The sequence below is a fragment of the Trachemys scripta genome, chromosome 14 (genome assembly GCF_013100865.1).
Source record: "Trachemys scripta elegans isolate TJP31775 chromosome 14, CAS_Tse_1.0, whole genome shotgun sequence".
NCBI lineage: Eukaryota > Metazoa > Chordata > Testudines > Emydidae > Trachemys > Trachemys scripta.
In genome coordinates this window covers 18,729,373-18,751,011 of record NC_048311.1, presented here as the reverse complement: position 1 = coordinate 18,751,011, position 21,639 = coordinate 18,729,373, and the positions used below count along the sequence as shown (strand labels likewise).

At 51.8% G+C, this 21,639-nt stretch overlaps 1 protein-coding gene across 1 annotated transcript in view; it reads right to left on the bottom strand.

The window, feature by feature from the left end:
- The window catches only part of ST6GALNAC2 (ST6 N-acetylgalactosaminide alpha-2,6-sialyltransferase 2), a 26,204-nt gene extending 4,565 nt beyond the window's left edge, over window positions 1-21,639 (bottom strand). The window contains exons 1-7 of the mRNA XM_034790503.1: window positions 21,395-21,639; window positions 8,622-8,714; window positions 6,331-6,388; window positions 4,462-4,636; window positions 2,225-2,390; window positions 1,148-1,286; window positions 614-717 (exon numbers count right to left, since the gene is read on the bottom strand). Coding sequence (XP_034646394.1) covers window positions 614-717; window positions 1,148-1,286; window positions 2,225-2,390; window positions 4,462-4,636; window positions 6,331-6,388; window positions 8,622-8,714; window positions 21,395-21,504 — 845 coding nt within the window. The 5' untranslated portion in view covers window positions 21,505-21,639. The remainder of the gene's footprint in view (window positions 1-613; window positions 718-1,147; window positions 1,287-2,224; window positions 2,391-4,461; window positions 4,637-6,330; window positions 6,389-8,621; window positions 8,715-21,394) is intronic.

Sequence of the window (21,639 nt, the reverse complement as noted above, 5' to 3'; positions counted from 1 at the left end):
TCATTTCTTATTATGGAGTTAAGGTTGCAGCCAGATGTACAATGTAAGCTTTGTTTTGATCCTGCTCCCTTCTAACTTTGCTTACAAATGAAAGGTGCTTGTGAAAAATGATTGTCATTAATAGAAGGGAGGAGAATAATTTCTGTGTGCAGAGATTTTCTGCATTAAATTACTTCTGGGTCGGTCGTTGGGGACGTCTGGGCGATGCTTTCAGAGCTGCTCCAATTGGGGTTGTGAAAATGAGGTGCTGCTGAGGCCCAAAGACAGGGCAGAGAGGAAAGATGGTCCAGTGTTTAGGGCACTAGCCTGGGATGTGGGAGTCCTATGTCTCTGCTCTGCCACAGCCTTCCCGTGGGACCATAGTCATGTCACTTAAGTCTCTGTATTCCAATCTGTATAATGGCCCTTCTCTCAAAGAGGTCCTGGAAGGATGAATACAGAGACTGTGGGCCACGTAAGTACCTTAGAGAGGGCTGAGACAGCTTTGCAGAAGGCACTGTGCACTAATGCTGTCTATGCTGTATCCACCCTGCAGTTGGAGTTCATCCATTGCCCAGTAGCATTATGCCTGAGATGGCTCAGGGTGGGCAGAAAGGTTGGAAGTGTTACTTACTCATCGCCTTTGTCATAACCCTCTTGGACACGGCTGCCCAGTATGGCTGACTTCAGCATGATGTAATCACGTATGTCCGAGGGGATGAAAATATACCGCAGGTCCTGCAACAGGGCGGGGGCACAAAATACATAATGCTTTGGTGTAGCAGGCACTACAGCACGACATCCTGTCACACCCTCAGCCCCACGTAGATGCAAGAGCCTCATTCACTAACGCAGGGCGACTAAACATACACACGCTCTTTGGCGGTAAGATTGAACATGGGGAGCCGTGGACACCCAGCGCGTCTCAAACACGGAGGAGGTTTCTGGTGGAGCTGAAAGGAACCAGGGCGACCTCACAGGAAGAGTCACAGATTGATGGTCTCAGGGCCTCCTGCACTTTACGCAGGTTCCAAGGTGGTGTGAGTCAATGGCCAGAAAGGCCAAGATGGTCAGCAAAGCTCCATCCCGCAGCGGGTGTTGCCACGGCCTGGATGACTCCAGTTCCAACCAAATATTTGCACAACCACCCCCAGCCCTGATGGCTTACCTTGGACTGGGGTATCTGGATGAAGCCATACTCTCTGTAGGCGATCAGGGAATTCTTCATTGTGTTCACCGTGAAACCATAGAATGATGTCTTGGTCCCGACGTCGTCTTCAAAGCCTTTGATCACAGCCCCATTTAGCCTGTGGGTGGAGAAGGGAGAAGACCAAGGCTCTGATTAAGGACCGGTCTTTCACCACAGAGCCCTAAGCACAATTCTCCCCCATCAATGCTGCTGCTAATTGGGATTGTGTGCCAGTTTATGGCTGTAGAGTTGTCACCTAAAGTCCCTCACACCTTATTACGCAGGGATGGCACAGAGGGCCACGCGTGCAGTTTGAAAGGCCTAGGGTCCTGGTTCAGTTCCCAGCAGGGGTGACTCATCCCTCATCCTTCTGAGGTAGCCGTGCTGGGTATCATGCACTTATTGTATGAGGAGGGACAGGAGCGTCACTCAGATGGGACGCTACAAACTGAGGCCTCTCTCACTTAGACAGTAAATATCTCAGCCCCTCTACAGCACCAGGGATTTGGTCTGGTGTCCTTGGCCTACATTTCCTCTCCCCACACTGGTGTGCAGAGCACTGCACTGATGCCTTCCCTTTGGCCGAAGTGCAGGTGCGGTCTTTGGCAGCGGTTACACCTTCCTCCTAATTGCACAAATGCTACCCTGGGGCCAGATAATCCCACAGGATGAGGCTGTGCTGGTACAAAGTGACTGGAACACACCTGACACTGGGGCATCCAGGAAAGGCCAAAGCAGCCTGAAAGGGGAACCGTGGGATAGGGATTTGCCATATGGTCTCTGTGAACGTTGTATAATCCTGCCCCTTTTGCTGGAGCATCTGGGCCACATGACAAGCTATCAAGCAGCATTGCCCACAATGGGCAGCAATCACAGCCATGGCTGCAAGAGGGCATGAAATGTACAGCCGGAGCTGCCCTACGAAGAATGCCCTGGGTTAATACACAAGATCTTTAAGCAGGATCCCCTGCTAGTTAACTGCTGATCATGGGTAAGTGCCCCTGGTTCCCTCAAACTACAGCTCCCAGGATGCGTGGGCTGCTGAGCTCTCCATACCTGAAAACAAAGTCATGGGCATCTATCTCCTTGCCTTGCCGGGATCCATTGAGAATCCCTCCGTTCCCGACCACGGCGCAGCGGACGCAGCCTTCAGGGAACCTGGCTTTGTCGAACAGCCAGCTGTTGGCAGAGTCATTGAGCAGATGCAAGGTGGAGGCAATGGCTGCAGATCAAGGCAAGAATCGGCTAGTCAGCACCAGCCCCGTACTGCATGAGCAGAGGCGCAGGTATCTACAACAACGTCTAAACTGGGCCCAGCTCAGAGCTCAGCAACCCCGACTGCTGCCGGCTCCCCGGCACTCCCCGGGTGTGTCTGGCTGGCTTGGGAGCAGTGTAAAGGCTACCGTCTGAGTCTGAAAGGAACGGCTCTTTGCAGTAGGGGCCTATGGAGCTCTCTGCTCTCATCGCCCTACTAGGGGTGGTGAGACAGAAGCAAGCCTGCCCTGGCCCTTTCAGGCATGACTCTTTGCAGCTGGTGCTGCCCACGCAACTGCCAAATGCCTCTGTCGTCATCGCACCATTGAGGGAGTCATGCTGCTGGCGGCTGGAGAGGTGCAGAGGGTGGGAAGGGAAACAATTCCCAGCAGCCAGTCGCCAGCAACAATGGAGCAGGTTGTTTGAGAGCCTTGTGGTTTGAGTTAATAATTGTGCAGACACTGGGACCTATTATTCAGGAAAATGTCACAAGATGTTGATTGCAGCATTTCCAAACCGTCCCCTCCCACCCCGCGGGCTCTGACTCCCCGGGGAGGAGGGGCTTTAGTCAAAAGGTATTTAATTCTCTGGTTACACAGCAGGCGTTTTAATCAAGGCCTGGGCTGTAGGATGACCTCTACCCAGCCATGCCCATACATGCCCCTCCAGCTAATCTCTCTGTCTGTGGCAAAGAAGTTTGTAGAGCAACCACCAGCATTTCCAACATGAAGTGAGCCTCTTGTCAGAGATCACCCTTTACCCTCAGAGGCGGTTTGCCCACCCTCCCCTGCCTCCCCTCAGGCACAGGATGAGATGGTTGCTCTACAGAGAAGCTGGGAGCAGGGGAAATCTTAGTGTAATCACTTGGTTTGTAAATCTGCTGCCACGGCCCCCCCTCCTATCCCACTCCCCCACCCCAGCTGCCCTATCCCCCTCCCCACATCCCGCTCACCCACCCCAACTCCCCTGTCCTCCCCACATCCTGCTCACCCACCCCAGCTGCCCTATCCCCCTCCCCACATCCCGCTCCCCCACCCCAGCTGCCCTGTCCTTCCCCATCCCATTCTCCACCCCAGCTCCCCTGTCCTCCCCACATCCTGCTCACCCACCCCAGCTGCCCTGTCCTCCCCCAATCCGCTCTCCATCCCAGCTGCCCTGCTTCCCCCTCCCATCCCACTCACCTACCCCAGCTGCCCCACCCCCTCCTCCCATCCCACATATCCGCCCCACTCAAAACAGGAAGCGAGTGCTGGTGGAAGGTGCCTGTCCCAATGCTGGAGGAGCAATCCTCCCAACAGCTGCAGCACGGGCAGCTTCCCTGCCACTGTCCTGCCCATGTGTCTCCACAGCCGGGGCCACTCCTCGAGGTGAGCAGGGAGCTCATGCTCCATGGCCTGTTCACTCCTTGGCCTCTCTGCCAGTCAGAGCTCATTAGTTTGGAGGCTTCTGTGATACGGGTGTCTGCTAGGAAGCTTGCAGGGGCAGCGCTGGGATATAGGGTTAGGCTGACACAGCTAGAGCGGAACCCTGGGAACCTATTCCTCTTACAGCTCAAACCCTTGTGTGAGACAGGCAGTGGTTCAAGCCCTAGACTGAGACCTTAGTTCTATTCCCAGCTCTGGCACGGAGCTGCTGGATCCCCTTAGGTAAGTCACTGCACCACTCCGTGCCTCAGTTTCCCTACCGGTACATGGGGATAATGATACAGACCTCTTATGTGAAGGGCTTTGAGATCTACCAATGAAAAGTGTTATATTGGAGCTAGGAATTATAAATGGAAAGCAGGGCCCGGCCAGCTAAGAGGATTGGCGATGGGATCCAAAATCTTCCATCCCTACGTCACTTTCCTTTTGTTCTTTTATCCAACCTATTGTATTTATAATGCATCCAACACAATGGAGGTACCAGTCCCAGCCTTGGTGGGCGGCAAGGGAATGTTGTCCCCATCAGATGGCTATTGGGTAGACTATTCCTGGGACCAGGAATGGGGCTTCTGGCATGTCACAAAGGGGTTTGCAGTGCACCATCACTTCCATTACCTGTGTTGGACAAGCCCTGCCAGCCATACGGGACGCTGCGCTCCTTCAGTCTGTCCCAGGTCTCCTGGGTGAAGTGCCGTGCCCACATCAGCACTGGGATGTGGAATCTAAAGAGCTTCCCGAACCTGGGGTCCGCCTTCACTATTGACGTCAGTGACTGGGGGCACGAGCTGGCCTGAAAGAAGAAGGAACCACATTTCGGTCTTGAAATCATCCCACACTTCTCCTTAACACCTCCATTCCTTACCAGATGCCAGGGAGGCGTGAAAGGGATGCACCCACCCATGGACTTCTGCTAACCCCAGCAGCAGCAGCTGTTTGAATTATTCATTATTATTATTACTATTTTTTTGGATTGTGGGAGCCTGTATGAGCCCTAATCATGGACCAGGAGGATCCCATTGTACTAGGTGCTGTACAAACACAGAACAAAAGGATGGACCCTGCCTCAAGGAGCTTCTATACATATTGGTCTGAGCATAGGACTGTGAGCTGAGAACTCCTAGATCCTGTCCATGGCTCTGCCACTGACCTGCTGTGTGACTACCGGCAAGCCACTTCCCTGCTCTCTGCCCTCAGTTTCCCCATTTGTAAAAGGAGCATGGTGATACCCAATTCACAAGGGGTGTTGGTAGAATCAGTTAATCAAAGCACACAAATCACTTAGAGATTAAGAGTGCTCAATAAACAGTAGCAGTATTGTCTCCTCTACAGACTTATTCTGTGTTAAGGGGCTTCCAATACCTTATTAATGATTCCTCATCACAGCTCAACTGTACTTTCCTTGGCTGGTCTTAAAGCTTGAAGTCACAGCCAGACCAAGCATGTCCATGGAAAGCATGAATACAGGGTGGGGGAGCTGAGCACTAGACAAACCCCACATACACTGGCCAGGCAAGCCAGTGTGAAAGCCATGCAAAAGCAGAGTTCTAAATGGGGTTCTGCCACAGCTTGGAAAGCCAGTGGAGATGGGTAGAACAGTGGGTCCGATGGTGACCAAGAGCTGCAGAACTAGGCACTGTGGACTGGATCCAACTCCCACGGATTTCAAATGGCACTGGAGCAAGCTCCTGCCTTGGTAGAACATTGATGTTCCACCATTGTTCTACCATAGTTTGGCTAGTGTGGACAGTACAGACCCGGGCTTAGCACTCCCACACATGCTGCTTAACACGTTCCTCCTCTTCCACCCACCAGCTATGACTTCTTGCTTATTTATTTACACTGGGAAGGTGCAGAGAAGGCCAGCCCCTTGCCAGTCACATCCTGGGCAAAACATAATACAGTTCACATTCAACTCCTGCACTAGTCCAGTGCCACCACACAGGCTATCACTGGTATAGCTGTTTGGATTAAAGAAGAGGTTCTCCCCACCTTCAACACATACTTCAGCTCTTCTGAGGTTCGGAAGGGTTTGGCTTGCTTTTCCATTAGTATCTTTCATGGTCTCGCTTCCTTGGGTTCCACCCAGAGCTGGGTGCTCAGGCACAAACATGCCGTGAGAAAAGTCACTGGCATCCAAAAGCAAATGCCTGTCCCTTGAGAGTCCCAATTCAGTTTGGCAGGCCCAGGAGATCTGGGGAGAGCTGATGAGTGGCTGAAACTCTGTCTGCTTCTCTGAACCAAACCTCCAACCTTTTCAGAATTGCTTATCCTTCCTGCAAATCTAGGATCACTCAGTCTCTTAGGAGAAGTGCCGTGGGAGGGTGTGTGTGTGTGTCAAACACCTTTCAAATAAACGGACCTTATTTTCAGAGAACATTTCCCCTTCCTCATCGGGTTCTTTTCCCAAAGCCCAAACTGACTACAAACTTTGGAAAGACAAGGACAAAGTGATGAGAATGACAGCACTAAGCATATGCTTATTACCTGTTCCTTGGTGGATTTAGCCTTGCCAGGCTCCGAAGAATATTTAGATGGCTTCTCTCTGGGGGGGAAGGGGGAGAAAAAGAGAAGAGCTAAATATTCCTTTTGCACTGAATTCCACTTGTGTGCATTTCTCTCTCATGTGCTGGTAAATCATAAGAAGATCCAATAGCTTCTGCTGTAGCTCTTCCTATCCTTCTTACTGGGATTCCTGATGGTCTGATGATTAGTGCCTGGGGGGCTGGGAGTCAGGACACCCGGGGTTTAGTCCCAATTCCGATACTGGGTCAGTGTGTGACCCTGAGCTAGTCACTTCGCTCTAAGCGTTCAAATCTGTGCACTAAGGTTGAGCGCCTTGGGTTTTGGGAGCCCAGTTTGAGAGGCCCAGCGATTCAGAGGTGCTGAGCCCTCGTGACTCCATTTGGAAGAAGTTTGGTCCTGTGGTTAAGGCAGCACTTAATTTGTAATGAAAGAGGTGCTGGGGCTCAAGCAATTTTTTCTTTTATTTTCATAACGGATGTGGCAAGCCCAGGCACAAATTAAGCACTAGGTTAAGGCACTAGACTGGCACTCTTATGGGGTCAGTCTGTCCCCTTAAAGGTAGTAGGCCCGAGGGGGCAGTCCACCTCTGTCCCAAGGCATGGCCCTTTAAACTTTTGGGCACCGGGCAGATGTATGCAGGGACCTAGGAAAATAGTAGTGTCTGGGGGGCAAACTTGTTATTGTTTCTTTAAGGGCCTGGGACCAGGAGCCTTGCAGAGTGGTTGAGACAAGGCTCCTCTCCCTCCCAGCCAATTGGGATGAGCTTTGGGAAGGGAACCAGCATATGTTCTGCCTCCTCCCGCAGAGCAGGGGATGTGAGGCATTAGCTGGAGCTGTTCCCCTCCTCCCACATAAAGGTGAAAGGGCAGATGAGGGGGGAAAGGGACAACTGGAGGAGAAGCCGGCTGAGGACCTGCAGCTGGCCTGAATGAGAACCTAGCTCTAGAAGAGCTAAGGGGAAAGCTAATGAGCAACAAAGTCATTAAATGCCTGAGGCATAACCGAGCTGCCAGGGAGTGCACTTGAGGGAGCCTCTCAGCAGCTGGCTGGGAAGAAGCCACGTGTGGAACCTGAACTACAGACAGAGCGGGGCAATGAAGCCTGCAGCCCTGTGAGAGAGGCTGACAAACAAGACAAAGGCAAGAGTAGCAGTGAGGGATTATAAGGAGCAGCATTTTAGCTGCCCCACGCAGGTCCCTCCACAAACGAGAGAGGGAAGTACAAGCTTCGGCACTAGGAGAATCAGATGGGGACTGAAGGCTGGGCATCATGGCCAGGAGACTCTGGGTTTGTTTTGTTTGGACTTTTCTCTTACCCCTGGAAGGGGCCGGAAATGGAAAGGGAACCTGGCTGGAAGGCTGAGCCATGGAAGCTGTCCAGCAACAAGGGGCAGGACAGTAAAGAACCCCTGCCACACCGTGTCCTGGCACGAAGGGGATAGTGAGCGTGCCCTGGCACAGGCACTCCGGAGTTATGGATTTTGTTATTGCCTCTGCCGACTGCCCCATGTCACTGTGGGCGAGTCCCTTGATTGCTCTCTGCCCCGGCTCCCGCTGTAAAATGGGGGTGACAGCCCCTGTCCATTTAGACTGTAAACTCTGTGGGACATTGGTGACATACAGGCCTGGTGTGGGCTCTCTCCTGGAGGTTAATGCCCCCTGGAGGGAAGGGCAGGGGAGTGAGATGGGCAGCACAGCCTGGGTGAAGAGGGGCCCTTCCCCTCTAACCAAGGAGTTAGATTAATGGAAATAAATAAACCACGCGGTGGCCAGTTCCAGTCCAGACAGCACTTTAGGCTGGCACCATCTGGCAGGTGCCTGGGGACCCTTGTGAGCTGAGGTGCTGGCCTTCTTCCAGTCCAATCACGAAAAACCAGTTGGGATAAGCGAGCCCCTGGCTGGCAGTCTCAGCGCAGAGGCAGGGGACTAAACTTCCATCCCATCCTACAGATGGGCCTTCCAGGGCTGGGTTGAGGGGCATTGGCAAGACAAGGTAAAAGCTGGTCCTGTTGCTGCCTGATCTGGGGATACCTAGAGGGCTTTGCTGTGCAGGGCTGTCAGTCAGCCCGGTGCCTTCCCCTTGCATAACCTTCATGTGGGAAGGAAAATAACAAAACCCAGTGATCTGATGCTGCTGGAACCATCCCCTGTCTAGGAGACCACAGTAACCCCCACCCTCCAATGAGAACAATTGGCAGGGGAAAAACCATGAGAGATGGCAACTAATTTCCTCCTTACCCCTGCACCACTCACCTGTCCATGCTGCTTTCTCTGCTCAGGCCATGGCTCCCGGCATTTCGGGACATCCCTCCAGGCACCAATGGCAGTGACTCTTGCTGCAGCAGGCTAGAACAGAGACCACAGAGAGAGAGTCTCAGGGGGAAGGTGCAGCCAAGCCATCACCTCCCGTGTCTATCAGGCCTCCCTTGTCCCCTTCAAGTGAGAACATGTGAGCACAGGAATACCAGCAGCAGCATAGACCGGTCGTGCATCAACTGGATTCATGAGACAACCTGAGATTTGATACATCTGAACGTGGCCTGGATGGGCCAAAAGGTAAGGGCCTTGAACCCAGCAGTGTCTGTTTCAGGTAGACTTGCAAAAGCTGGGGGGCCCTATGGAAAATTCAGGGGACACTGGATTGGAGAGGCTCCCTGTGACTTGGGTGCTACATCAAACCAGGGGTTTTCCCTCTTCAGTGCTGGGCCCTCAACAGTTTTGCCCATTGTGACACGTACATCTTCTAACATGAGGCATGCAGGGATGCAATCTATCCTATAGCACTATACAATACACCCAAGTGAGGAACTCCAGGCATGCCAGAGGAACATGAAAGGTGTATAGTATTTTATATGATTAGCCGAGCTCTTAGCACCTTTCATGTCTCCAGGACTTCACCAACATTAGCTAATACCAAGTTGATGAGATCAATGATGGAAGTTGGGGCAATCTGGGAAATTGAAGGGGTCTGATTGCATTGTTTTATTGGAAAAAGTGGGGACACTGGATCATCCTGCAGGTTCCTAAGGAGCCATTCACCTCTAGGTTTTTTTTGTCAAAATCTAGCCCAGGTTGGTCGGGAGTCAGTCATTAGTAGAGCTGGTTAAAATTTGGAATTTCCATCGTAGGGGAAACTCCAAGATTCCAAAACTTGGTTTTGTCCCGATCTGGGCCAAAATGTCTCTTGCAGAACTTTTTGCAAAATGAAATATGATCTTTGTCCAATCAGCATATTCCGACAAAACTGTTCTATTGGGCAATTTCCGACCAGCTGTAGTCATTGGCATCTGATGGTTATTTCACGGTCCACATGAAATGGGTAGGTGGGTCTCAGATGAGTTCCTAGTGGGCACGTGTCCACATCTGAGAAACTACCCATGCAATTTGCCCAAAGTGGGCATTCTCAGAAGAGAGGCCAAGCAGTCAATGGAAAGGCCAATGGAATCTGAACTCCCCTCCTTCCCCTAGTGGGGTCCCCCCAGCCAGAAGCACTGGCGTGGGGAGGCTTGTACTGCTGCTGCCCATGCTGTAACTGTCCTGTGTGCAAACAAGAAACCTCAACTTTCATGGCTGGCACCCTTCACAAGCAGAAATGCCCTCTTAAAAAGGGAGGCCACAATTGCAGAGAACAAGTCTAGGTTTTTCTGTCTTTTTAGGTAGCTGAGAACAGAGGCAAGTGGGCTGGGACAGTGTCCTGCCTTTGCCCATGGCTGTATCTGCTGGGGGTGAGTCTGAAGGAGGTGGTTCAGGAAGAGGAGGGCACGGTGTTTGGAGTCAGAGGCTGAGGAATGGAGAGGCGTTTTAGGTTGGAATTCAGCGAGCCAGCTTCGTGACTGGTATTTATCATTCAGCAAAAAAATGTTCCTGTTTAAACATTAACTGTTGCCCATCAAGGCAGTGATGCAGGGAATGAGAGACAACCCAGCCCCCAAAGGGCACACACCAGCCCAGCCCAGGGTGGGGGGGGTTAATCCAGCCTTAGCCAGTTCTAACCAGCAGAGAAGCACCTGGTGTTCCCTCAATATGCTCTGCCTGGTGCAGTGAGAGAAACGGGCCTTCTGGCCTTTCATTGACCCTCAAAGGCGCAGTAACGGACCTGAGTGCGGCTCAGATATGCAGCTTTGCTCTGGCCCTTCATCCCCGGCTGCACCTACACTGGCAAATTTAAGAGCCGTGATTACCACCAGTGCAGCTGTAGTGTAGACAGGGCTCCTGTGTTTTTAGCATCATGGCATTAACCTCACTCTGGACAGGTCTAGATTCTAGATGACAGAACGGTAAAGATGCCAGTTAGTGAGGCTTGTTTGTGGTCTCTGCACCAAGTTGCTTATGACCTGGGACCCTGATCCTGTGAGAGGCTGGGCCCCTTCCACTGAAGTGGTCATGCTAAACCCAGGGAGGTGCTGAGGACTCATGGCTCCTATTGAAGCCCATGGGAGTGGAGGGTGCTCTCGCCCGCTCAGGATTTAGCCCACCAGGAGTCTCTGTTATTCTGTGCAGGCACAAAGGGCAATGGGCTCACTGCCAGGTGGGTCGAGATGCCATCGCCCTGGAGTTCAAACAGCAGTGTCCAAAGTCAACAGTAAATGCAGATCCAAATCTGCCCCGTGCTCTGGAGAGATGCGTGGCAGTGAAATGGAAGCTCCATGCCAGCTGCTGGGTGCAGTGAACTGGAAGTCTGATTTTCCTAAGCCCTCCCTTCATTCTGTCCTCAGGCCTGAAAGGTGAGTGAGGGATTATCTCCCTGACTCTGCCCCATTGAGAAGGGACAGAAGCAACAGGTGGGAGTGGCACCGCCTACAGATTGGATATCCAGTCTCTTTGGAACCACACAGCTCACAGCAGTCACTTTCAGTCCAGGAGAACCACCCGGGGGAAATTGGGTTTATTCACATTTGCCGAAGGGAATCCCACCCCCTTCCAGAAACATAAGCTTCCTGGCGTGGCACCAGGAGATCCAAGCTCAGGTAGTTCTGGCCCTCCGTACCAGCTCCCTGACTTGACATGGCTCCCAAAGTCACCATGGTAACACGGCCCAGAGCAGAATGGGAGGTCACTGGGGGGGTGGGGGACGTGCAGCCTTAGGGTTCCTTTCTTTAAACTATCTGCTGTTCCCCTTGGGGTGAGAGGTCACCCGTCAGCAGAACACTTTACGGCAGGAAGCCAGTTGTCACCTGCTCACTGGGGCTGCCTTCTCTGAGCAAGGAGAATGTCTCTGCAAACAAGTCTCTTTTAGTCATCAGTTCCTGACCTACTGGATTATTTTCTTTACTCCTTTGCAATTTGAAAAAGACTCATGTTCCTGTTGGAGTTTTTTTAAAATAAAGAAAACCAAAGAAAGGCCCAGGCCAAATCCCTGGATAGAAACACACTCAAATGTGGGAAGAGTTCAGTCAGACCCAACACTGAAATCCATGGCTGGCTCCTACATCTATAATGGGCTGAAACTAGGCCTCAGTCTGGACACCCTGCAACTTGAACTTCTCAGCCTCTTTTTCTTCCTTAAGCCTGTCTTGGGAGTGATCAGAACAACTCAGGGTTAGCTATGACGTGTCTGCACATGAGCCCACGGAAGCCAGCAGCCAGTTCCCACCACTGGCCAATCCCTTATGTTTCCGATGGAGATAAAAAACACACTTGGGCAATTGGGCAATGCTGTGCTGTGTGGGAGGATTCCTACCCTGCAAGCATAAATGTTAACCATCTGTATCACGCGCTCAGTTTGCATATCTACTCATCAAGCCTCCCAGACCCTTTCGAAATGGAGAAAGGCTGAATCTAGGCTGCTGTTCTGCAGGCTCCAGCTAAATTGATTGCATGGGTCCTGCAGGGTCTTGATCCACAGCTGCCACTAAGAAAAAAAACACAGACCTTTGATAGGGGGAGTAAAGGGCCTATGTCCTCCCAACCACCCCATCTCTACCATTCTGTCCACGATGACAGCTCTCAGTATATCAGGATCACCTTCAAAATATACTAAGCCTCAAAGCTGATCAAGACTGTGCCATAGAGTTGGGGTCATGTGCCCAGACTGCTCTGAGCAACTGCTTTGACTTCCATGGAAAACTGCCCCGATCCTGAAAGCTCTCCGTAGGAAATCGGAGGGCTTACAGTACCAGGTGCTCAGCTTGTGTGTGTTGTGTGCAAGAGAGAGACAGCTCTAGTGGATGAGAGCGTGCCTTCCAGAGGCTGCAGGCCACCTGCATACTTCTACTTTCAGAGGCAGGAGAGATAAGTTTACAGCAGCTCCGCATCCCAGCCTGCCAGCTGGGCCCCCTCAGAAAGGGAAAAAAAGTTCCTATTCATCAGCAAACAGAAGGTTCACTTCAAAGCGACTCCTGTGGCAGTCTCTGTTCTGGATGAAGGGGGCCAGCTGGGGAGGGGATGCATATCATCAGGTGCCTGAATTAAAATGCCTTACTGTGGACGAGACAAGAAGCATGTTGTTAGAGACATTGTCTGAGGAGCCTGGAGCAGGTAGAGGCAGGCGGGTAATGGAGCCTGCCTCTTGGACCTTCTTCCCAGGTTTCTGTAAGAAAAATACCAGAGCTTGCTCCAGGATTGGATTTCCAGGTAGCTCCACCAGGTTCCCAGGATGTACGCCATTCCCCAGGGCCCTCTGCCTACTTAACATGAGACCTGGAGTGGTTTCTTATGTGCGAAACAGGGCTGAATGCACAGCTGCAACCACTGGGGAGCAAGGATATGTGATCCGCTCCTTTTGGCCTGCTGTGGGGTCCTCCTTAAACATTGTATGATAGGGCTGCCTGTAGTGTCATGAAGAATGTCACTTTCACAGTGGCCTCCTCCTCTGAGTGAAGTCCCTCTTTATTTTCTAATATACAGTACAGGTTGTCTATCTACTGTGAAACACCTCTACCTCGATATAATGCTGTCCTCAGGAGCCAAAAAATCTTACCGCGTTATAGGTGAAACCGCGTTATACTGTACTTGCTTTGATCCACCGGAGTGCACAACCCCGCCCCGCCCCCGGAGTGCTGCTTTACCACGTTATATCCGAATTCGTGTTCTATCGGGTCGCGTTATATCGAGGTAGTGGTGTATCTAGGCACTATTTCACACTGGGAAAACATTCTAATTTAACTGCCGATCAAAGCAAGTGCCTGTTTTCCTTTAACCAATGCTCCAGTTGGTGAGGAAGCAAAGATGCCAATTACTGAGCAGCACAAACATAGATGTTACTAGCATTGCCAACAGAGTCTTTTTCCCTGTCTCCCCCTTCAAAGAAATCTGCTTAGTCTGCAGTTTGTGTCTCTTTCTGGGCTGAATCTCAGTGAACCTGGTCTCAGCCAGCTGCTAGCAGCATGGCTAATTCTTTTCTTTTTACCAGTTTAGCTGCTCCCCCTGGCTCCCCCATTGCCACCTTCTGAAGTGCTGCTTTTCACTGATGTTCCAGTGGGCTCATGACAGATGGTTGTGCTCTAGGAATTTGGGGAAGTTCTCTGGCCTGTGCTATACAGGAGGTCAGACTATAGGATTACAATAGTCCCTTCTGGCCGTGGAATTGCTGATTGGGCTGGTACAGCTGGCCTGACTGGCTCTGACTTGGAGGGCAGGAGGCGTGAGTTTTAGTCCCAGCTCCACTGCTAACCTGCCGTTTGATCTTGGGCAACTTATTTTCTCTTTCTCCCTCTCCCTCTGCATTGTCTAATTACACTGTGAACTCTTCAGGGCATGGATGGTGCCTAACTGCGTATTTGTACAGCGAGGCCTGCAGACACTACTGTCATCTGAATAAACTAATGGTGGAGCTGTGTTTCGCTTGATACCTGGCAGTTCAGCAGGTGTTTTTGACCCCCTAACAATACAGTAATGGTGAGTTGCCTTTTTCCCAGTATGCCTGGCCAGGGTTGAAGACTGCAGCCTCCTTTTAGCTGAAGTACTCAGCACTTCTGCAGCCCTGAAGCAGCAATGAAATGATTGTGATGCTTTCAGGGAGGTGGAAGATGTCCATAGCTGGCAGAAGGGGGGTTGCAAAGTGGGCAGTAGAGAACAATCTTCTGCTTTGGGTGTTTAGGGAAGAGAAAATGACGCAGGGTGGAGGTTTGGATTTGAAAGGTAACCCTTGTACATGCACAGTAACCCCTTTTCATAAAGGTTTCTTGTCCCACATACAAGCATGCTCTAACTCCCTACATGCATATTTACACATACTGAAGGACTTTGGATTGCTGAACAGAGATTGGAGAGAATGGAAGTGGCTATGCAAACAGGCTGGTACAGGGTGGGAGGAAGGGAAAAAACAAGACTTCTGATAAGCTACAGGGGAGGCAAGGGTGGAGGAGAGATTGAGATGAGGCCCCACGTTGGGGTGCTCTAGCAGTGGCCTCTGAGGAGCTCTGGGTCTCTCGTTGCCCAGTGGTGAAGTTTGATTAGTTTATGACATTACAGGGCTTTGGTCTGCCCATTCCAGACCGACTATGGGCCCAGGATATTTTTGGCCAACCCAGCGCACGTTCACCCTTGTACAGAAGGAGATTCCTGAGAGAAAGTTTGCCACCTTCAGGCAAAAACTGAAGTAAACCTACCCTGAGGCCCCTGCCACCTTCTTCCTCAAGCCTCACCCCCTCAGAGACAGCTCAGCCCTGACTCTTCTGCTTGGCCTTTCCTGATGCACTCAGGCTCTCTGGCAAGGCCTCCGCTTCAGGCCAGGTGTAGACACTGCGACTACGTCCGCACTTCAAGCTGGGAGTGTAATTTTCAGCTCAAGGACACACTGGTACTAGCTCTGATCAAGCTAAAGATAGAGCACGGCCCTGGCAGGTAGGGCTAGCCAACCTGAGTACCTGTCCAAGAGCCTGGATACACACACAGAGCAGCTAGCCACTCTTGCTGCTGGTGCAGCCGTGGTTAAGCTCTATTTTTAGCACGCTGGCTTGATTGAAGCTAGAGTAGGTATGTATCCTTGAACTGAGAACAGCCCCCAAGTCGAAGGGCAGATATACCCTGGCACCTTTTGTGCGGCATGCACCAGGACTGACACTCGTGGTGCTGGACTCCTTCCAATTCAGCGATGTGGACCAGATGAGAAACAGGTGCCAAAGACGCTGCTGCCTAGCCAGCAACCCGATGTGGGGGATGCCATCAGCTCCCAGATGTCACCTGCTGGTGACCGCATCAAGATGGCAGCTGCTACTGGCAAGCACGGAGGGGCAGGGTCCCTCAGGACATATGGGAACAGGTCTGAACACTTAAAAGCTAGTTATCCTGGTTAGAAACTGTCACAACACGTAGCAGGGGTAAAGTGGCTCTATCCACTTCAAGCCCATGCCTGAATCAATGCCACGTAAAGTTAAGCATGAACTGAAAGGCCTTGCTCACGCAGAGCCTTCGGCTGATGCCATCCCCCTAGTGGCTGGAGTACAGAGAGGATAAGAGACCTGCTACTGGTAGCAGCTACAGGAGCTCGCTGTGAAGAGGCAGAGAGCTTTTGCAGCTAGAGGAGGCGTTTAAGGCTATGGCTACACTGGCACTTTACAGGTGTGAAAAAACACCCCCCTGAGCACAGCAAGTTACAGCGCTGTAAAGCGCCAGTGTAAACAGTGCCCCCCCGTGGAGGTGGAGTACCTGCAGCGCTGGGAGAGCTCTCTGGTCCTTCGCGCCTAGAGGGAGTGAGAGACCCGCCGCCCCCGAATTGCCGCAGGTGCCGCCCCTCTCCCTTGGCCGCCCCGAGCACCTGCTTGTTAAGCTGGTGCCTGGAGCCGGCCCTGGATTCAAGCTAAATAAATCTGCCCCTGCCCAAACAGGTTTGCTCTTTCCAAACTGTCTGGGAAGCCAAATTATACCAGAATCTTTTGTTCATAGTGAGGTGTCCATTGCAAACAGAGCTTAGAGGCTCAAGTGCAAGGCAGCTAGGTAGCGACTGCTGTCCCTACACAGCAAGCTGCTCACTGGTACCATTCCTCAAATTGCAAGCACTACGGACCCATCAACCAGGGCCGGCTCCAGGCACCAGCTTGGCAAGCAGGTGCTTGGGGCGGCCACTTCGGGGAGGGGCGGCAGGTCCAGCTATTCAGCGGCAATTCGGCGGACGGCCCCTCACTCCCACTCGGAGCGAAGGACCTTCCGCCAAATTGCCGCCGCAGATCACGATCGTGGCTTTTTTTTTTTGGCTGCTTGGGGGGGGCAGCCAAAACCCTGGAGCCGGCCCTGCCATCAACGCAGAGGTCATTGGTGGAATGAGCTTGGAAGTCAATACATTTTTTGTTTGCTGAATGGGATACACAGCAGCAAACCACAGGGGGGTCTTGGTTGTATTTTAATTAAGCACATGGGGCCCCCAGCTGCTGCAGCACCCATCGCTAGCCAATCGAAGGAGCGCCATCAATGGGTTCTGGAGGGAGCCCAGCTCTCCACTGTGACTCCAAGGGCGAAATGGAGAAATTCACAGTGCATGCTGGGGGTGATCTACAGCCGTATCCAATACCCAACATGATTTTTAAAAATTCCCCATGCTCTCTAGTAAGTGGCTGATAACCCCTGTCAGTCATCCCTGCCTGTGTAGCCAGAGCTCCTCTGCTCTGCTTTTAAGCTCTCATCCCTGAGCTGCTCCTGGGGCAATGCCCTGAGATCACAGAGAGGTCAGGCCCACCAGCAAGGCTTCGCTCAGGTTCTGTATAGTCAGCCAGTCCACTGGAGGTTATACGCTTACATTTAAGCATGTACTTAAGTCCCACTGAAGTCACAGAGATGCTTCTTTGAACTGCAGCCTAAGATCTGTCCCCTCCCAGTTTTTGAATGACCCGAGTCACCCATGTTTAGAAATAGTGTGTCTACTCCACCCCGCCAAACTGAGATCAGATATTGTCTGGGAGCTTGGCAAAGGGAATTTAGTTTATCTGAGACTCCCCACCATTCTTTCTCAGATACTTTGTTTGCAGAGATGATAAGATCTGAATCTCTGAGGCGTATGTCTGTGAAACAATTGAGTGGCACAGAATATTTTGTTCTTTCTCCAAGAAAGGCCCTGACTAAAAAGAAAGATCGTCCCCTCCCCTCTCCACCCCTCCCCAGACATTGCATTCCAGGGACCTTACAGTATGTGGAGTTATAAAAAGCTTTAAATCCTGTACAGACCACTCCTGCTAAAATAAGGCTTATGTACATCTGATTGGGACTCTACTGCAAAATGCAATCAGCTAAAAAGTAGAGTCAGAGGAGCAGACTCATGACATTCAGAGTGGAATCAGATCTACAGTCGACTGTTCTCAAAGCTGAAGAGGGGTTCGGCCCTGGGGCCCTGGGCTGGGCCTATCTCTGATCAAAAACTTACATGTTTCAAGAGAAAGGTTGGAAAAATCAAAACAGGTGGAAAAACTTGCAATCTGCCAGCAAACCAAGTAACAGAGGTGAGAGAACATCTCCCCATGGTGTTGAAATGCTGTAAGATGTCTCTCTCCCCCTACTTACCTAGTGTAGGATTTTCACAAGCACTCAGCATTGGCCTGGATGTCAATGGCAGCAGAGTTAGGCCAATCGTTTTTGGAAATCCCATCCCTATGATTTTTCTAAGGTTGGGAGATCTAAGCACTCCCATTGGTGATTAAGCACTATTATGGTGTCAAACCAGCAGTTTAAACTCACTGGGCCCAATTCATCCCTTGGCTTGCACAGGCACCAAGGGAGAGAGAATTTGCACCTGCCCTTTTAGGGGATCACAAGGGCATGTACAGGCCCCAGTGCTATTTAGAACAACCCTTTACCGGCTGCCCTACTTTGCATGCCCCTGCCCTTCCATAATGGTCACTATGGCCCATGGCAGGGGTGCAGAAGTGCAGGCCTGCCCCAGTCATACCCGTTCATGCTCCAAGACACTCCAGCACCCAGGGCTGGTGCAGATGCTCTCTGCAGCAGCAGGGAATTCCCTGGAATGTAGGGGAATTTACACCTGGCCTGCAGCCCCTCTGCCACAAGGAGCTGTGGCCCAATATTAACTGGGGCCCACTCCCTGCAGAAAGTTATTTTTCCTTTAATGGACTTTCTCCCCGCCCCTCCCCCCCCCGCCCCCCCCCCCCCGCCCCCCCCCCCACAGGCTGGTCCTTCCATAGGTAACTGCTGTCATGACTGTCAAAGTGCTTTGCAGACAGGAGTCGCTCCAGCTTCAAGCTGACTTGTGAGTGATTTCTCTGTCCAGATTGTTTGCCCATTTCTCAGTGCTCTACTGCATCCCGAGGGGCCCGCACCCAGCTTTGCAAGGGACATCCACCCAGACAGAGGAAGGTAGTTCCCATCTGTTCTGCCTTCCAGATGTGTGGCATTTTACATCCACTTTGCACAAGTGTGATTGGCTGTGCAAATGCACTGGAGAATCAGACTCACAGAGTGGAAGTGGGCATGTACATAGGAACAGCTTGCATGTACGTAGCACCTCTTATATGGAAGGGTTTCAAAATACGCACTAAATATCAGTCACCAGTGAAATTCAGCTACCTATACAACGAAGCAGGGTAGCTGCTCATCTCCCAATCTTGTAGCAGGAACAGCATGCTTGCTTTAAACTGGGATTGAGCTCTGTGAGCCGGGCGCTTGGCTATACAGACTAAACAAACACAACCCAGCCCTTGAGTTATAGAAATGGCCTTGAGGTTATCAATTCGGATACAGACTGGTTTAGCTTTATGATTCGAGGGAAGTAATTAAAATTCAATGGAGTGCATAGAGATAAGGAATTTAGTTTCGGGTCTGTGATTGTATAGTTTAGGTTTAGAATTAGGGGTTTTAATTTAATGTGGGGTGGAAGGTGTTGCTGTTTTGTTTAGAAAGTAGAGGGGCTAATGATCCAGGTTGGCACTTTTAACCTTGTTTTGGGATTAGGATTTTGATTTTACAAATATATTCCTCCTTTTTAGCATCCCCACTGGCCCCAGGAAGCAGCGTTGTCCAGTGGCTATGGCACTGAACTGGGGGGTCAGGGGTCTTGATTTCTGTTCCCTACTCTGACACTGTCCTGCTGTATGGGATCTTGGGCAAATCGCTTCACCTCGCTATGCCTCTGTTTCCCCATCCATAAAATGGGGACAATAACACTTTCTACAGCACTCTGTAGGATGAAAAGCTCTGTATGAGAGCCAAGTCTTCTCCTTCTTCTCTCCTGATTACTAGATGTTGTTGTTCAGTGCAGACACAGGGGTGCAGAAGTGTGGCTGCCCTACAACTTCTCCACTGCTGCTTGACCTTTAAACAGGGCTGCAGAGGTAAAGACTGAGGTTTCCAGTTGTGCCACTTCCCAGCAGGAGAAGGAATCACAGGATTAGAAATGCATATTAGGGACAGGGAGAATTTAGCAGAGCTTTTCTAGACAGCGGCTAGAAGGGAGGGAGGGTGTGGATCATGTCTGAGATCCAGATTTAAAACTTTTGTTAAGATGATGTTAAAAAAAGTGAACAGAGTTTGAGCATAGACGTTTCTGGTTCTCAGAAACGTCTATGCTCAAACCCAAATGGATCCCCAATCCCCACAGCTGGGTGATTCCCACTGTATTTACATATAGCACAGAGAGGTGCCAGTACCAGTCACTGACTCACTTGCAGGCTGATACAGTAAAAACCATCACCCTGAGTCGCTTGTTACATCTACTCTCTTTACATCCATTTACTTGTCCCAAGGCTGCGTGACATAGAGGTGAGCAATGCTCCTAGAGGTAAATGCAGGTGCAAATACGGCACAAGCTACTTGATCCTCCCAGCAAAGCAGGATGGATTATGCCCCTGGAAGCAAAATGCCCTGCAGTGAAACTCGCCTCCCACATGCATGGCTGCTACGTTGCAAGCTACTTCAACATTTTCACCATCTGGGTTGGCAGTGGATGGAACCCTCCTGGGGTCCCTTCAGGGCCTGGCAGCTGAGCAGGGCTGAGCCTAGGAGATTAGGAAATAGTGTCCATGAAGTTTTGCAAGTGCTGGGAATCTCTCCAGGTCTGAGATGACAAGGTGCCATAGGTATGTTCAACGTGCTGGGGCCAGGCCTCCAGCGGATGGACATCAGCACTGCTCTGTTGAATTCAGAGGGCTGCATCTCCAGCTGGGATGAATCAGCCTCGGCCCATTGAAGTCCAGGGTCCAGATCTGCTGCTGGGGTAAGTAAATCCGTGTAGATCTAGTCTAGGTCACTGGAGCTATGCTGATTTACGCCAGCTGGAGCTCTAGCACTGGGGGGGAGGCCCTCAATCACGTAAACCAATGTAAACGGAGGGCTCGCCGCACCATGCAGGATTGGGCCCAGAGAGAGACCTCTGCGTAGCACGTTACACAGCCCTTGGCTTGACAGAAAGCTAAGGGCAGCCAGAAGCCTGGCTTATCCCTATGCACTTAACATTCCCGGTCTTCTTTTACTACCAGCCCCTTGAGGCCCAGATTAAAAATGCCCCTCTTCTCTCCTGCGCTTTGCTGCCTGCCTCACGCTCCAGGGTGGTTTTTTCCACTCGGTTGTCTTCATGTCTGTCCTTTGCTCTCTGTGTGTGTCCATCCTTCACTGTGTGTGCCTGCCTGTCCATCCTTTGCTCCATATATGTGTCCTTGGCTCTGTGTATGTGTCTGTCTTTCTCTCCGTGTGTGTGTCTGTCCGTCCTTCGCTCCGTTTCTATGTGTGTCTGTCCTTCACTGTGTGTGTCTGTCCTTCACTATATGTATGTCTGTCCTCCCTTCACTCCATGTGTGTGTTCTTTGCTGTGTGTGTCTGTCTGTCCGTTCTTTGCTGTGCCTGTCTGTCCTTCACTGTCTGTCTGTCCTTCGCTCAATGTGTGTGTTCTTTGCTGTGTGTGTCTGTCTGTCCGTCCTTCACTATATGTCTGTCTGTCTGTCTGTCCGTCCTTCGCTCCGTGGGTGTGTTCTTTGCTCTGTGTGTCTGTCTGTCCCTCCTTCGCTCTGTGTGCAAGTCCGCTGCTCCGGCCCCACCGCAGAGCATGTGTTGCGCTGCTGCCTACCGCAGGACACTGCTGTAGCCAGAAGTTCTCAGGAACTGTCTCTTCCCGGCCGCTGTGAGCTCCAACCCGCCCGCCGCCCCCTTACCTGGGCTTCGGGGAAGCCTGCGCGTCTCGGTCGTGCCCACACAGGAGCACCCAGAGCGTCACCGCCGCCAGGAGCAGGAGGCAGAGCCGCGCCCAGCGCGGAGCCCCCATCCCGGGGCGTCGCGCCGCCGAGCCCCCGGAGCGCAAACTCCGGCCGCCAGCGGGCGTGGAGCGAGCCAGGCACCCGAACGCGCCCCGCTCCGCTCCCGGGCGGCTCCTTCTCCCGGTGCGCGCCCCGCCCCGGCC